At 43.5% G+C, this 13,120-nt stretch overlaps 1 protein-coding gene across 2 annotated transcripts in view; it reads left to right on the forward strand.

Annotated features, from left to right (window-relative positions):
• Positions 1-13,120, forward strand: part of SLC4A11 (solute carrier family 4 member 11) — a 93,796-nt gene that overhangs the window by 30,158 nt on the left and 50,518 nt on the right. Inside the window, exons 4-7 of one of the 2 annotated variants that reach the window (XM_074904264.1) lie at positions 4,780-4,826; positions 9,418-9,649; positions 10,293-10,355; positions 10,900-10,981. In XM_074904264.1, coding sequence (XP_074760365.1) covers positions 4,780-4,826; positions 9,418-9,649; positions 10,293-10,355; positions 10,900-10,981 — 424 coding nt within the window. The remainder of the gene's footprint in view (positions 1-4,779; positions 4,827-9,417; positions 9,650-10,292; positions 10,356-10,899; positions 10,982-13,120) is intronic. The other variant, XM_074904265.1, reaches the window with a different exon arrangement.

Here is a 13,120-nt window from a genome sequence, read left to right on the forward strand (position 1 = left end):
GAAAGTGGATACACCGATTGTGTGGAGCGTTGGGGCGGGGGGGTAGGGGGAGACGGCCTCTCTCCAAATTTCCTGATTCAAAGCAGTGCTGACGAAGCCAAGGGATGTGCGGGGAGGGGGGGAGGGTGTTGGGTAGTGTGGGTGGTTCTGTACAAAGGTATCATATTCTCCCTTTTAGGTGCTTCACCTTGGGTTTGCTTTGGAGCAGCTTCCCCTGGGACTTTGAGTGGCCTGTCCCCCTAGTTGGCATGGAAAAAATGCACGTTTTTCCCCTGCCCCAAACTTAATGACAAAACCTATTGCAGAAACTTGAAGCTAGTTCCTTACTCCCACCTGCCTTTAATCTGGGCGTTGGTTTAAGCAGCCTAAAATCAGCTGGATTCATCCTTTCTGGCGCAGCTCAACCCACCGCCCTGTTGTGGGAATGTGGGATAGTTGGGGCACAATTATTTATCTAGCAGTATTTAACCAAAATTCCCCAAGTCTGATGGCGATGAGTCCAGACTCAGCACAGCCGTGGCAGGACATCAAAGCAAAGGATCCCCTTGAGATCCTGCTTGTGCAATCCCTCACTGCCAGTGATGAGTTAGAGATATTGGCATTGCTCTGAACAAGCTCTTGTCATGCCATGTGCTGATGTGGTTTTATTTTTTTTTTTTAAGGCAACAGAATCTAAAAGCAGAACAATTTTTGCTGCTTGCAGTGTGGTTCAGCACAAGTGGTTGAGACTTAGATTTGCTCAGACCGCTGAAGAAAGCTCAGATAAAATGCTTTTTTTACAATAAAAGAACCCCAAACCTTAAATGCTTGCACTTACACCAGATCCTTGATAATTTTCTGAGAAAACCATGGAAATTTTAATGTTAGTATTCTGCTCTGATTTACCTGTTTACCATGCAGATGCGCTGGGGAGTGCGTATAGATCTAAAATAACATGCACTGACACCTGCACAGCCAAAAGGTTCCTGATCTCCAATTTCCCCTCCTTTATCCCAAAGAATAATGTGATCTTAAGATGCTGTGGACATCCAGTGGTGTCCTTGCTCCAAAGGCTTTTGGTTCTCGGATGTTAAGGGCAGCACTGGGGACCTGTACAAGGGAAGGGATGGAAAAGGGATCTTAAGTGAAAGAAGATCTCTTAAGGCAGAAGGTGAAAAGCCTTAAACTTTGGCATATGACTTTCATGGGTTCGTTTTCAGGGTTGTCTTTGCATAGATGCCATTATCTAAATGGGGCAGAGGGGAAGCAAGTAGGGGATCTCATTTCTCTGGGTGGTTGTCAGGGATGTTATGTAAAGGGCAGCTGGGATGAAATGGCTTTGGAGTATAACAAATAAATTTTCTGCTGCATTTCTTGCTTCCAAGCATTAAATCTCCTTATTCATGTCGAAGCTGGATGGGTCCTGTTCTTCTGCAAATGGTGGGAAATAAAAAAAAAAAAATGGAGGCATGCCACAGTGCTGTGGCAGGGCTCTGAATGTGCTGACACGAGGCAACAAGTGTAACTCTAATGTTGGTAATTCATCAGTGTCGCTAAAACTGAAGCGAACTCCCAGCGAGTCGCCTGTAGTCGGTGATGCTGCGTGCGTGTGTGCGTGCATCCTAAAAATTGGGGATATGCGTGTCGCCTTGATGTGGCTGCCAGGGGATGTTGGAGATGTGTTGCCGACTGCCTTGGTTTTCCCCTGGGCAGAACCTGGAGCTCAGCCTAACAGATAAGGTCAACCACCCCTGGCAGCTCTCCTTTAACTGTCTACATGTGAGGATAGAGACAATAATGCCTGTAGCTAGCTAGCTCACTGAAAATAAACTTTTGTAGTCTGCTTTGCCCAGAAAGGAGGTCCACAAAAATAGAAATGAAAATTTTACGTGACCTCTTCTTCCGTTTAAGTATGCTTAATCCTGATATTCAGGTGTGAAATCTAATTCTTATTCCTGGTAGCGGGATATAATTCATTGACGGATAGCTTCTTCCCTGTCAGTAGAGGGTGAATCCACGGTTTTCTGTATCCATTTTGTCCCCAGGAAGGGCTCCTCCATGGAGATGCAAGGGTCAGGGGTGTTGTATCCTTTCATCTCCCCCATAACTACAGAGAAACAGTGGTAGTGCCTTGAAGGAGGAGAAACAGGAGAAGTTCAGACTGTACAGGAGGAAAAAAAAATTGAGAGAAAGAATGGTTAGAGAGTGGAATAGTCTGCCTAGGGAGGGGGGAGTCCCCATCCCTGGGGGTGTTTAAGGGCTGTTGGGATGAGCTGTGGGGGATGTGGGGTAGGGGAGAACTTTGTAGAGTTGGGCTGAGGGTTGGACTCGGTGATCCCGAGGGGCTTTTCCAACCGGAATGATTCTGGGATTCTGAAAATGGGTGGCAGGCTGGTGGTGGCTGGTTCTGGGCTTTAGCAAAGCTATCTCCCGATGGATGTGTCATGGGCGACCTCATGCAGTGTTTTATCCCACATTGCCTCGTGGATTTCTTCGTAGTAAGTAAATGGGTGGTTTATAAACCAGGTGGAAGAGCACTTGGGAACACAATTTTTCCCCTGATTTTTCATGTTCCGGTGGATTTGCTGCTATCTCTAAGTAATGTTATAGCGGTTCAGTGGGCCTTTAAGACAACAGCCCAGAACTTGGATGGCCACATCCAGCTATCTTCTTTCCCTGGATCCAGTCTGAATGGTGTGTTGCTTGGATGACGTGATGAATGAGGCTCTGGGCCTTCTGAAGCATCACCTCTGTACCCACAGCAGCTTTTCTGAGAAGTTAGAAAGATTCTGGTCCAACAGATGTAATTAGATGTTTTTGCTTGTGTTGATAAAGCAGCACTCGGTGCTCCTCTGAGCTGAGTACCTAAGAGAGCTGTCAGCAGAGAAGATTGATACACACTTGAAACTGATAAGAGAAACAAAGCGTTGCTGCGTGATAGGACAACATGAATTTCTGTTGCGTTTGCATACATCCGTAAGGACAAACTGCAGATGTGCAGATATATCTTTTTTTTTTTTTAACACGTGCTTGCTATTGTTTGGGGTTGTGGGTATTTTTTGTCTCTCTAGAACTATTTCTTGCAAGAGCAGAAAAACCAAAACATGTTTTCTTCTCAATGAATATTTATGGCTTCCAGATCTTCCAGCATACTTTTGCATGTGTAATTAGACTGTAAATTGAGTAAGTGAACGTTGGAGAACTACAAATGTGAGAGCCTGGGGAAAATGCTTGATGTTTCTGGTTTACTTGGGTGCTTGCTTTTTAATAATAAATAGCATTTTATAGATGAAACAGCTTGTGTTTTCCAAAAGATGTGTCAAAAGCAGTAATAATTGGGGCTGTTGCACCAGCAGACTTGTCTAGTTAAGTGAATGCTTTTAATCACATGTGCAGCATCCAGGTGAACTTTGGGAGAAGTTGGGTGATGTAACCAAAGCCTTTGAACGCTCTTATTTTGTTCAGTGGGAGATGAAGGCAATCCTTTTCCTCTTCTCTACCGCAGGCAACTCTGTTCCCAGTCTGAGTTGCAGCCTTTTAACCCCACTGTAGACATGACTCGAATTCCTGTTTGATCAGGGATGGTTTTGGTTAAATCAACTTTCTGTGTGCAAAAAAATAATCGCTTCTTTGGAGTTCTGGTGTGTTTGTGCGAATTGCATCCTCGGTCAGCTTATTTTTTGGAGAGTAGTAGGACTGGGCTTTGAAGGTGCCTGTGCGTGTGGTCAGCCTGTGAAATGGGGCTGGGGTGGTTCGTGCAGGTTAGGATTTGGACGTTGAGATCTGTAAAGGAAGCAAAAACCTCATCTGAACAGCTGTAACTCTGTGTTACATCTCTGTACTTTTCCACAGCTTGGCCTCTGGAAAAGTTTTTGGTGTCTAGTGGGTTTTTTCCATGCTGTCTCTACACTCATTTAAATGAAAACTGTTCACGTGGTTCAGTCTTGTGGGTTTTTTGGAGAGTGTGAAGATGAAGACTTAAGGAGAAGGGTGCAGAAACAGTACCTGTGGTACTAGTGATGCTACAGAGAAGCTGCCTTGAATGCAAGCAGTATGGAATGGGCTTGTGGCAAAAACAACCGGGTTTTATTTGTTTAGCTAATACTCCAAAAATTGCTTCATAGATACTGAAAGAAAATGTCAATGTTGGTGCTTGGAAGTTTGAACTGGGAAATTCCCGGGTACCCCATCCCTGTATCTTAGCTGCATATTAAGTGACATTTAATAGTCTCTAAACAGCAGTTTTCTTTCCCAAGAGCTCTGTTGCTTTACACTGAGATTTATGGAGGCAGTGTGATGAGTTGACAGGACATTAATGTGCTCATCTTCAAGTCACTGTGTGTGATCTCTCAGCCTGCTCCCTTGGAAGTGCCTGGGTGCTATTGTTGACTCTTAACGAGGACAAGAATGGCTTCCAAACGAGTATGACTCATGCAATCTTAGCCTCAATCTATCAAACAACATTGGATTAAATGATTACCTAAAGGATTAGGAGTTAGATATTTTTTGGGGGGGAGGCAGGGGGTGTGGGGAGAAGTGAAGAGTGAAAATACATAAGGAATCTGGGGGGGAAAAAAAAAAAAAGCTGATCAGATAATGCCAAAGGCTGCTTCTGCACTTGGTTCACATTTCCAAAATGGGAAATGTTGTAAAAATTGAATTTCTGCTTTTCTCTAGAGATCATCCTCTGCCAAAAGTGATACTTCACCTTGTTCTGAGCCTTCTGCTTGGTTCCTGCTGCCTGTCAGCTATCTGCGATAGTAACGCTTACCTGATTTTATCTTTTTTTCCTCTTTTCAGCTGAAAGTGAAAGTGCTGGCTGCGTGTTACTGCACACATCAAGGAAGGTAAGTAGGGATGCTGTGTGATCAGTTTGGGGTTTTTTCTCACGATCCAAAAGCACAGAAAAAGATCTTGAAACACTCTGTGGGGGTGGGGAGATGTGTGTTTGCTGTCTAAGCAGAAGGCATATTAATGCCTCTTCCCTTGAATTCCTCTGTCTTTAAACCTAAAAAGCCATATGCTGCTTGTTCTCCAAACAATTTCTCTGTACTTCTGATTGTTCTGCTGCTTTTTGTCCCAGACAATTCCTTGACATGTTAATTCATCACTTTCTCTTCTGCAGCTGCCTGCAGAGGGATCCAAGCATGCACCATAGAGATTCAGGCTGCTGAGCTCCTCTCGAGCTGAAAGCAGAAACACCCAATGGGCATTGCTGTGACTTGGTTTCCTGTTTATTCCAGCTAATCAGAGCTGCCTTCTTGAGGTTCAGCAGGAGTGGATTCCCTGGAAACGTGCAGTCTAGGAGGACAATTAGGAAACAACGCTTAGTTTACTCTCGCTCTCGAGACCACAACTCAATACCAAGCTGAAAATGCAGAAAAACCCTCCTACAGGCTGTGTTATTACAAACCTCTGACTACACAAGTACACAGAAAGTATGCAGAGAGGAAATGGGTTGATATTTAATACCACATGATGAAGTCTTGGTCTTTGGGGCTGTGAGACGTGGCTCGCGGTGCTTTGAGCTGTCTTGACTCTTGTCTTGTCTGCCGGTTGGAGGGGCTGGCTGGCTGTGTGAAAACTTGTAGTGTTGCTGATCCTGGTAGATCAGATATTGCAGGCTTCGTTGAAGGTTGTAACTTGGGTTCTTAAATCTCTGTACCAAAGCCTTGGGGGCTTTTTAGGGAATCTCAGAGAGCTCTTGAATTCTGTGAGGCCTTTAAAACAGCTTAAACCCTGAAAAGGTATTTCAGCAGGCTGAATTAGTAGGGGGAGGAAAATGTATAATAGCTTTAGTAGAAGAAACCTTTCCCCCAAGTTTAAAAAAAAAACAAAACAAAAAAACAAAAAAAAACCCAAACCTCCACGCACCAAAAAAACCCAACAAAACACAAACACAACACAACCCACCACCACAAAAAAAAACCCTAAATGTTGCTTGATATTAAGTCATAAAAGTTAAAAAATAAGCTATCCTGTGCTCTCATGGAAATGTCTTTGTCAATAATTTGTCTTGTCTAATACTAGTGCCAAGGTTCTCTGAGTTGTATACACTTGACTGAAAGTAACCTAAGAACTTAATCACTTCAAGTTCTAAGCCTAAATGCAGGATCTGCCTCTGATAAGAAATAGTTGGAGACTGCTAACACATAAATGTCTCTTCTATTTTATTTTTCCTTTTCAGAGCTATAGGATTCCTGCTTTTCTGGCCTATAGTTCAAGCTTAAGCATTTTAGTGTGCTGTTGAGCAACAAATACAAGAGAGCTAGCATGCTTGTGTAGGGCTTGAAGAGTTACTATTGCCAGTTTTTGCCCCCAGGGAGGACAAGTGGAAGTTTTGTGCTTCAGATACAAAGGAAATGTGGACCTGAGTCATGGAGAAGATGGCTCCAAGTGTCTGGGAGGGGGGAATCCCAAGAAGAGGAGTGGTCAGGACAGAAGCTTTGTCTGGAGATGTTTTCCTGCTAGGTTGTTCCCATCTCTGGTGGTAGCCTGTGGTTCCTGTGCCCCCTCAGGAGTGCTGGAAGGCCAATTTGTGTCTCAGGCAAGTTGCTACCTGGCACTACACTTTGTAGGCATAAATAAGAAAAAACTCCTTGACATAGTTGGAACAATTTAATCACCATCACAGTGTATTTCTGGGGGAATTAGCCCCAGTGACTGTGGCAACAGCACAGGTAGAGCTCTGCTCAGGACAGCATGCTTTTTGGATACCCCTTCATGTAAGGTTGTAAGGTTCTTGCAGTGTCTGTAAGTGGAGGTGTTCTCCAGAGCAGCCACCCAGCAGAGAACTTGCCTTTTGGGCCTTCTTGATGAGTGTTGGTAGTTCTTTTCTGCACAGATAATGTGTGCAACTTTGGCTGAGAGACCTGCCTGAAGTTGGGGGAGGCTGTTTCAACATGTTCCCTCTTCTTTGGCACAACAGCCTTTGTTCTGACCACGTTGCAATGTGCAGCTCTGCAATCAAGGGTACTCAATGCTATTAAAATGGCTATTGGGTATCTGTCTTGGGTTTCTTGCTAAGCAGTTTCCAGGATCAAGTTTCCAGAATCAAGTATCCTGGTGTGACTTGACTATCTAGCTAAAAATATTTGTGAAGGAGCAATCATCAATCTCTCCTGAAGCCACTGGGTGTCCCGACTGGAACAGTTCTGTTTGAGCTATCTCTGAGGTGTTGCTGTGCCAGTGCTTCCACTAATTTGATTTTGATTTGTCTCGGGGAGTGATGTATTTATATCTTTTCATGGAGGCTAGTTGCCTTGCGATGTTTAATGTGCATATTTTCCCCAATGTTATGGGAGTGATAATAAGGATGGGTATTGCTCCAATTTCCTATAAAGGACCAGGAGCAAGGGAATAAAACGGGATGGAGGCATGGAAAATTACTTACCCAAAGCATTGCCTGAAACCTGTGGCAGAGCTGGAGATGAATCTTTATGACTTGCAGTAAGCTGCTGACGGTGCCATCTTGCCACAACAAGCAAATGATGCTGTCATGCATGGGTCACTGGAGGATCAGTGTTGACTGAGATGATGAGGGCAGATAATAGCCCTCTTCTGAACACCTTTGATTCATTTCTCCTGTCTCTGAGCTATTCCTCAACTTTCTCCTTCCATTTTTCTGCTTCTGGTGGCTTCTCTCATGCATGGAAGAAATTGGTGACACAAAGCCACTCTTGCTTTTTGAAAGCTCCTTGGCACTGTGGCACTCCTGATGCTCTTAAGCTTCCTCATATCTCCATGGGTACCTTCTCTGTCATCCACCTTGTTAAATCTTGTCTAGGTCATTCGGCCTCTTTGAACCTACAGCCTAGGATGGACTCTGTGTGCCGGACAAACCGAAATGAGTGACCTTTGGGAGATGGTTGCTGGTCATGTGGTGACCCCATGAACACCAGTGTTAGTGATAGGTGTTTTAACCCACTCTCATGCAGTGATAATTTCAGACTGACTCGGCTGCTTGCAGTTATGGTCTCTCTTAGGTGGAGTTATACCAGAGCTGTGTCACTCTCTCCTCTCCCAAGAGCAGATGGTAACAAAGCCTTGGGGGTGGGAGCTGGAATCCTTCAGAGAATCCTCCCTCTCAGGGATGCTGTGTAAGTGATTGATGCAAAGTAAAACAGTGCTAATTGCAATGGATGTATACTGACAACTTGATAGTTGCTGTGATAATTACAGTAATTAGTGAGATGTTAGCATCTTTTTCCCCTGTGTCTAGGCTATAAATGGAAAAGGTAGAGAGGGTATGTGTGAGAGGAAGGGATCTGTGAGTCAGGCTCCGGGATGGCCCTGTAACTTGGGGGAGAACGTGCCAAGGTCCTGGTTGTGGAGGCAACTTGGTGTCAGATTTGTACAAGCAATCCAAACCTTGATTCTTCCTGAGCTTAAGGGAAACTGAATGTTTAAATGTATCTTGACAATCTGGTTCTCAACGTCATAAATTCAAGCCTGGCTGGTTTCCCGTCGGAAGGAAGATTCATATATCAAAGTGCAGTTCCCATTTTCTCACTCAATCTTAAGCTGTTGAAGGAGAAGACAGGACTGTCAGTCGTTCTTGAACAGTACCGTGTGTGCGAACTCTGTGTGGATTTCCAAGGGCTGTGAAAGGGGAAAGGTGTATTTGTAGTTTGATCACTCAGTTAACAAACTTCACAGCTGACAGATACAGAGAGGAGTTGAGGTTCTGTAATAGAGCACGGCTGTTTCTTCCATCTCAAGGCTGTCAAGTCTGGGACAGCAGAGGGAACCAGCAGAGATTGAGAGAGTCTCAGCCTCTGTCTGTCTCTTTCATTGGTTCAAAGCTAAGTGTTATGCACAAAGGAAGAAAAATTCCTTAGGAGTGGGAATAACAGAAATTTAGGAAGGGTCAAAAAAGGTGATGGGCTGATGGCATTCCCCATCTATCCCTTCAGACTTCCTAACTGGGAGCACTGGAGGGAGATGGTTCCCGGTTTGCGAAGAACTGGGTTAGGTTGCACTGAGATGCATACTGGTAATTTTTCATGCTGCTAAAGCCCATTTCTTCCAAGTAATGTTTCTGCAAACTTCTTGAATTATTTAAACCCAAAGAGGATTTTAAATGCTACCTTAAGCATTTTTGCTTTTAGGCTAACTTATGTGCTTAATTCTAGGCAAAAAAAATCCAGATTTTTTAAAATTTGCTTTCTATGTCAGGGTATAAATGGTGCTCAGGCATTCACCTGTGGTTACTCTGTTAGGATAAGTCTTGAAAATGCAAACCTTTAATGTGTTAATGCATAATGCATAAAACTGCTTTCCTTCTATAATGTGATCTGAATGGCCAAAGTGATTCCAGAATCAGTGGTTGGGTGGCAGTAACCTCAACAAAACTGCCAGCGAGCTACACAGATCCTAGGCCTTTGCTGTTAGGTGTGGTGTATAGCTGTCTAATGCTCTGACCTCTTCTTAACGCAGTACCTGAAGTTAAAGAATTTTGAGGAGGAAGTCAGAGCCCACCGAGACCTGGATGGGTTCTTGGCCAGAGCCAGCATCATCCTTGATGAAACAGCCACCTCCTTGGACGATGTTCTTAGAGAGATGCTGAAACACTTTGCTGAAGATCCTGAGAACATGGAGCCAAGCTGCAACTTTGAAAAAATCATGAGCACTTTATTCACAGATTCAGGGACCCCACGAGAAGGGAATGGTAATCAACTCTTAATTTGCTTTTGCCTGCGTGTTAGCGTTATTGTCCTTTCCATTGGTGATGTGTTGAACACTCACTACCGCATGGTCCCCAGACTTGCATGCTGCATGTGACACTGGGGGGGTTATTTTTCCATGTCACTCAGACTGAAGGGTCTCATGTCTCTAGGGCTTTTATGTTTTGGGGGAGTCATGCCCCTGTTTCATTAAGATGACACGTAGCGGTGTTCTCTGGGGTGAGAAGTCTACAGCACTGGAGTGTCTTGTCTGTTTGGACCCCTTAGACCTGCTTGTCCTCAGACAAGTGTCCAGTGTTCTTCGGCAAAGAGACACTTGCTGGTGTCTCTTCAGAAATGGCTCCTTTGCCTTGTGATTCTCTATCTGAATTCACACAGGCTGGAGAATTTTCCCTGGTTTGAATGAGCAATTGGTTGGGGAGGGCTGAGCCTTTGTGTTGTTCCCAGCCCACTGGAAAGGACGAGAACCACTTTGTTTTCCTCCAGAAACTCAACTAGGACGTCCCTAGCCAACGTTGTTGGCTCATGTGTCACCTTAAGCTGTCAGCAAATGTCATAGCATAGTCTAAAACGCTACTTTTTAGCCCAAGATGTAAAAAAGCTTAACTAAGCATTGTTTCTCTGTAGGCACCCATGATGTTTCAGAGTCAACAGGAATGAATATACAAACATGTACATCGCACCTCAAATGTAACTGTCACAGCCTGAGTGAATTTGTTTAACAGATATGTCAAGTCCTGAGCATGTAGTAAGCATGTTCATGCTTTGGTTACTTCTTGCTACCTGTCTTAGAGCTTTGCATTTATAATCTCTTTAATTTAGGCTTTCTGCCAATAAAGAAAAATTAAGCAGTGCCATAAAATATGAGAACAGTAATTAGGAAGACGGGGAGAAAGGGCAGGGGATCCAGAAGGCAATGCCTCTTCCAGTCCTGTCTGTCTGTGTGTGTTGAATAATGCTAATCTAATAACCCGATGTCGCAGTAGGTTGATGTTGGGAGGAGAAAACAGCTGCCTTTCCAAGCTGTGAATAGTTTCAGGACAGAAATGAAAAGCATCAGGACAAACGTTTCCATCTTTCTCTGTTGTCGTCCCCATGCTTGCATAAATCCACTGTGCAGATAAATAAGTACGCTTGGTATTAGTACTCGGCTTCCATTTGAAAGGAAATGTTACTTGCAGTTGCAAACCAAACGTGGACAGCCTGTAACGTTTCCCCTCTCTTCTTTTCCTAGTTCACCTCTTATCAGACACAATTCAAGGGGTCACAGCAACAGTCACAGGGGTACAGTATCAGCAGTCCTGGCTCTGTATCATGTAAGTACTTGGGTTAGACTAGCAGAATCCACTGGCTGCTCAAAACTTGTAACTGTTCTCGGTGTTGGGAAGAATAGCAGTTCAGAATGTGTCTTTGTAAGTCAAAATGGGGATGCCCTCTCCATCCATCCTTGCCTGTGGGATCTCAGTCTCGGTGTTGGGCTACTCCTCTTTGCAAATGAGCAAGCAGTAGCCTGAGCAGAGGTGACCACAGTCTCTACAGGGCATTAAGTTCTTGGATACTATTGAAATCTGGTGTTAACAAGCTAAGAATGGTGGAAAAAAAATGAGCCAGAAAATGCTAATTACTGAGAAATGTTAATGAGAAGAACTTCTGAAAGGGACAAGCAAACTGGTTCATGGACTATTTTGCCTGCCAAAGTCTGGGAACTTGTACCAAAGGATTTCTTAGGTCCTTTGATGAAAACATCTAGACGTTGTAACTGAAAATTGAAGACAGAAATTCTGGCACTATTTAGACACTGATTACTTTGTCTGACAATTAATTCAGATGGTGATTAATTGTCAACACTGTTAAACATTGGAACAGGCCCTTAAGACAGTAAGAACTCTGTCACCTGGGATTTACGAGACATGGTGGCTTCACCCCAGCTTCCCCTTGACCAAAACTGAGTTTTGAAATTGTCTCAAAGTCAAGCATGTTTCCTTCACGGGGGAAGGCCAGAACCTGAGTCACTGAGCCAACCAAAGCAATGTGATTTGACTGCTGTCTGTTGGTTTATGCGTATGCAGTTTCTAAGTCAAGTTGTCAAGAAATATATTAATTCCCAGAGAAATTACTAGGGTATGTTGGATAGATGCCTAAAGGCTCGGGGAGTACGTGCACATATTTTAGCCTTCACAGCCAGTTTGCTAGGACTATTGTCACAATAGCTTTTCTTCTACTAGCAGTTCCTACCCTCTGCTTATGGCTGGAAAAATGTATTCTGCCTTGGAAATAGATGATTTTTTTAAAAAAAACAAACAACATTGAACCCCCCACTCTTCTTTCTAATCTCTTCCAAAAGAAAGGTGTGGTCCTTAGGTAAAATGGAAGCTGTTGCATATCAGGGCTCTGTTCTGTGGAATAAGTGCACTGAATAACGTCTGTGCTGCATGTGCTACTGTCACCTCTACACTTGGCGTGTACAGAGCAGCTTGCAAAAAGAAGAAAATGAGTTTATATAGTAAAATGATCTTCTGTACTGATCAGCCAAGAGGACTTGTGAGCAGTTTTCTCCACTTTGGATGCCATAGGTAGCATAGCGTCAATAAGGACACGTACATCCTACTCTAGGAAGGGTGGAGGGTGGAAGTTTCTACCATGGCATGTGATGTGGCTCTGTGGAAGGCTTTGGGGAGCATTGACTTAATAACAAAGCATTTCTAGAGGTCATGATACAGATGCTGTGATTATATACATGAAACTGAAAAGGGTAGGTTCAGCCTTTCTGTAGACAGTGTGCCAAAGCTTTAAATGCATCCATGTGAGTAATACTAGCTTCCATGACAAGACATGATTTGAAAAATAAGCTTACAGCCTGAAGGTGTCTTGTGCAAAACTTTCCTTGTTTCTTCCTTTTGTTACTCTGAAGAGGGAGAAGAAAGTGGTGGGAAAGCAGTGATGAGTTATTAACTATAATTATCTAATTATTGCACTGTATTTCTGCTGTAGCTATTATGCAACAGATTGTGAACCATATTTTTAGATCTTACATTTTTCTTGAAGTCAGATTGCAAAACAACTTCCAAAGCTCTAAAGTAAAAGGAATTTGTTGATGAAAAAATTTTCCATGTGAGTGGGAAGAACCTTTGAGATATCTGGTGTTCTTTATCCTTGCATTTAGTCTGTACTCTTTGCTAAATTTTAAATTAGCCTTGCTGGCTTTTGTGCACCTTAACTAACTTTTTAGTCCTAGTGGATGAGATAGGCTGAATATCATGGTAGGATTATGTTAATGAGGAAGAGCAGCTCAGAGATACAGTTTTGGTAGTGTTGTTTCTGCATTGATTTTGAGGAGAAATACTATAGCTGAAATTCGCTTAGAATCAGAAAGACAAAACTTGTGTAGGATTTTCACTGAGTTGTCCAAAGCCTGGCTGTAGAAGAGCATTCCAAATGGATACAAAAATTTGTTT

The sequence above is a fragment of the Athene noctua genome, chromosome 4, assembly GCF_965140245.1.
Source record: "Athene noctua chromosome 4, bAthNoc1.hap1.1, whole genome shotgun sequence".
Classification (NCBI taxonomy): domain Eukaryota; kingdom Metazoa; phylum Chordata; class Aves; order Strigiformes; family Strigidae; genus Athene; species Athene noctua.